The 3,917-nt window shown below is 60.1% G+C and overlaps 1 protein-coding gene across 1 annotated transcript; it reads left to right on the top strand.

The window, feature by feature from the left end:
- LOC136545548 (cadmium/zinc-transporting ATPase HMA3-like) lies at positions 1-3,497 on the top strand. The gene is made up of 6 exons (XM_066537547.1): positions 1-365; positions 472-1,080; positions 1,183-1,320; positions 1,409-1,739; positions 2,002-2,204; positions 2,317-3,497. Exons 1-6 carry the CDS (start codon positions 74-76, stop codon positions 3,222-3,224), a joined length of 2,481 nt encoding a protein of 826 aa, XP_066393644.1. The 5' UTR covers positions 1-73; the 3' UTR covers positions 3,225-3,497.
- Positions 3,498-3,917: the final 420 nt, after the last annotated feature.

The raw sequence follows: 3,917 nt of genomic DNA, 5'->3' as shown, positions 1-3,917 counted from the left end.
TTGACTTCCCTTTCACCTCTCGCGTTCCTGCTGTCCTAAACTCATCCTGGCCAGGATCGGAGGGCCAGTGGCGATGGGGGGTGGCGACAGCCCGGCAAAGGCGCCTGAAGCTGCCGCGCTCGAGGAGAGGCTGCTGCCGCCGGCGGCGGCGGCGAGGAGCGGAGATGCTGGCGCCGGCAGCGGGAAGGGGGGCAAGTGGGAGAAGACTTACCTGGACGTGCTGGGCGTGTGCTGCTCCGCGGAGGTCGCGCTCGTGGAGCGGCTCCTGAAGCCGATCGACGGCGTGAGGGCGGTCACCGTCGTCGTCCCCTCCCGCACCGTCGTCGTCGAGCACGACCCCGCCGCCGTCTCCCAGTCCCACATCGGTAATATAACCTAACCGGCGTCTCTTCCCGTTCCTCCTCGGATATCTCCGCGCAGATATACATTCTTGGTCGGCTCACCCTTGCCCTGCCTCGGATCATCAACCAGTGAAGGTTCTCAACAAGGCGGGGCTGGAGGCCTCCGTGCGCGCGTACGGCAGCAGCAGCGGCGTCGTCGCGCGCTGGCCCAGCCCGTACGTCGTCGCCAGCGGCGCGCTCCTCCTGGCGTCCCTGCTCGCGCCGCTGCTCCCTCCGCTGCGCTGGCTCGCTCTGGCGGCGGCCTGCGCGGGCGCGCCGCCGATGCTGCTCAGGGCGCTCGCCGCGGGGCTCGCCCTGGACATCAACGCGCTCATGCTCGTCGCCGTGGCCGGCGCCGCGGCGCTCGGGAACTACGCGGAGGCCGGCGCCATCGTGTTCCTCTTCACCGCCGCGGAGTGGCTGGAGACGCTGGCGTGCACCAAGGCCAGCGCCGGGATGTCGTCGCTCATGAGCATGGTCCCGCCCAGGGTCGTGCTCGCCGAGACCGGGGAGGTCGTCAGCGTGCGCGACGTCGGGGTGGGCACCGTCGTCGCGGTTAGGGCCGGGGAGGTCGTGCCCGTCGACGGCGTGGTGGTCGACGGGCAGAGCGAGGTCGACGAGAGCAGCCTCACCGGCGAGTCCTTCCCCGTGCCCAAGCTGCCGCCGTCCGAGGTCTGGGCCGGCACCATGAACCTGGACGGTAAAAGCCGCGGTTTTTTTTTTCTGTTACATTTGGAAAATAAATGTCCATGCGGTTTCTGGTGATCAGAATCCTAACAAGACTGTGACGTTCATGCTGAAGGTTACATAGCCGTGAGGACAACAGCTCTGGCCGACAACTCGACAGTGGCCAGGATGCAGAGGCTTGTGGAGGCGGCGCAGAACAGCCGGTCCAAGACGCAGCGGCTGGTCGATTCATGCGCAAAGTACTACACCCCAGGTACGCGACGCATACGGCATACACCGTCAGCTTCATGATCTGATGGCAGTGTTTTTCAGCAGGATGAATTGTTGTTTCTTGTTTGCAGCTGTGGTTGTTCTTGCAGCAAGCGTGGCGCTTGTCCCGCCGCTGCTGTCCCGAGCACAAGACCTGAAACGGTGGTTTCAGCTAGCCTTGGTCGTGCTGGTGAGCGCGTGCCCCTGCGCGCTGGTGCTGTCGACGCCGATCGCCACGTTCTGCGCGCTCCTGCGGGCGGCGAGGATGGGGGTTCTCATCAAGGGCGGGGACGTTCTTGAATCGCTGGGCGAGATCAGGGTCGCGGCGTTCGACAAGACAGGGACCATCACCAAAGGGGAGTTCAGCATCGATGGGTTCCATGTGGTTGGGGACAAGGTTGATATGAGCCAGCTTCTTTACTGGTACGACTGATGGCTTATCCCTTCAGGCTTCAGGCTTCCATTTAGTAGAGAACTTCAACTGAAAGAACAGAATTTTTACAACTAGAGAGTTTCAACTGAAAGAACAGAGACAATCCTTCCAATACTGCAATTTCTACCTACCTATTACTACTGAGTAAATGTGACATTTTGTCAGATTCCAAGATTTGATCATGGGTCAGTTCTGTTAAACTGAACTTGATGATTAGCAGTTCATGGATGGGTGATCACTTCTTTCTTGCAGGGTGTCAAGCATTGAGAGCAAATCAAGCCACCCAATGGCGACGGCACTTGTCGAGTACTCCCAGTCCAAATCCATCCAACCCAAGCCGGAAAACGTGACTGAATTCCGTATCTACCCTGGGGAGGGCATCTCCGGAGCGATAAATGGAAGACAGATCTTCATTGGAAACAGAAGGATCATGGCAAGGCCCTCATGTTACACAGGTAGTAGTCGAAACCAAAAACAGGCTGACACTTGAACAAGTTTCAGACAACTCTGAACTTGCAAACATTCTTGGACAACAACTCTGACCTCAACTCTGTCATATGCACACAGGTCCGGAAATGGACGATCACAAAGGCGCGTCGATCGGGTATGTGATCGTCGACGGCGATCTCGTGGGGGCGTTTTCGCTCTCCGACGACTGTAGGACGGGCGCGGCAGAAGCGATCCGGGAGCTGAGATCAATGGGCATCAAGTCGGTGATGCTCACAGGGGACAGCAGGGCGGCGGCCACGCGGGCACAGCGGCAGCTCGGAGGCGTCCTGGAGGAGCTCCACTCCGAGCTCCTCCCGGCGGACAAGGTCGGGCTGGTCGGCGACCTCAAGGCGAGGGTCGGGCCAACGCTGATGGTCGGCGACGGCATGAATGACGCCCCGGCGCTGGCCATGGCGGACGTGGGCGTCTCCATGGGCCTCTCGGGCTCGGCGGCCGCCATGGAGACCAGCCACGCCACGCTTATGTCCAGCAACATCCTCAGGGTGCCCGCGGCCGTCGCGCTCGGACGGCGCACCCGCGCGACCATCACCGCCAATGTGCTCATCTCCATGGGCGCCAAGGCCGCCGTCCTCGCGCTGGCCGTCGCGTGGCGCCCTATGCTGTGGGCGGCCGTGCTCGCGGACGTCGGCACATGCCTGCTCGTCGTGCTGCACAGCATGCTGCTGCTGCGGGAGCCGGGCAGCTGGGGGAGGGGTGGGGAGCCCGAGGCGTGCCGCGCGATGGCGAGGTCGCTGGCGATGAGGTCCCAGCTCGCCAGAGCATCGAACAGCGCGCCCGAAAGCGCTCAGGAACCAGGCGGTGGGCCTAAAGCAGGCTGCCATTGCTGTCAGAAGCCAAGCGAGCCGTTTGAGCAGGAGCACACTGCGGTCGTGATCGGCATACCGGCACCGTCCGCTGAGCATCCTGATGTAGTGGTGGATGTTGCAGCGCCGACCGCGAAGCTTGTGCTGCTCCCACCACGGTGACTACCATGAACTACGCGCCACGAGGATGGTGTGGCGGCAAAGGTAAAGGACAGCCCCGAGAATGCAGGGACAAGCTGCTCAAGTACTAAATAGCGGTTGTAGCGGCCGCAATATCGCTAAACTGGCAAAGTATTTGAACAACGGCGTGAGATGTTAGTTTAAAAACTACTTTGTTTCCACTACTACTTTATTTGAACTTGGTTTGTAATAATTTTATTCGCCCTCTGATGTATGGCAATGTATATGTGAACTCTATGTAACATGTGACATGTATGTTGAATCATGTACGATCTTGGTTGTATGTTGGCGATTAATCGAGACCCTTCGTGGTACTCGATGGACTATCGGGTTTATATAGGCTCAAGTATGATAGCGCGACTGCTTCGCAGGCTGCCATTGTACTTGTGCTCTTATAACTTGGACGGTTCTGTCACACGATCGGACTCCACACGGCCGCGTCCGGTCTCGGCGCGGTGCGTCTGGTCGTACTTTAACCGCGCAGGCGTTGGCAGCTTGCCGTTGGTGATCAGTGGCTTAGGTTCGAAAAGCGGGGACACATGGACGCCTCCCTATGACTAGACGCTGCACGTCGCACGTCCGGTCGATCTGACTGACGTGTCCGGTTGCCGAGAGGAGGCAGGCATTGAGAGCCCAATGACTCTATTTCGTGGGGGCGCCTATTTAAGCCCCATG

Source organism: Miscanthus floridulus, chromosome 3, assembly GCF_019320115.1.
Source record: "Miscanthus floridulus cultivar M001 chromosome 3, ASM1932011v1, whole genome shotgun sequence".
NCBI classification, from domain to species: Eukaryota; Viridiplantae; Streptophyta; class Magnoliopsida; order Poales; family Poaceae; genus Miscanthus; species Miscanthus floridulus.
The sequence above is the reverse complement of the archived record's forward strand: the minus strand, read 5'-3'. Positions and strand labels throughout refer to the sequence as shown.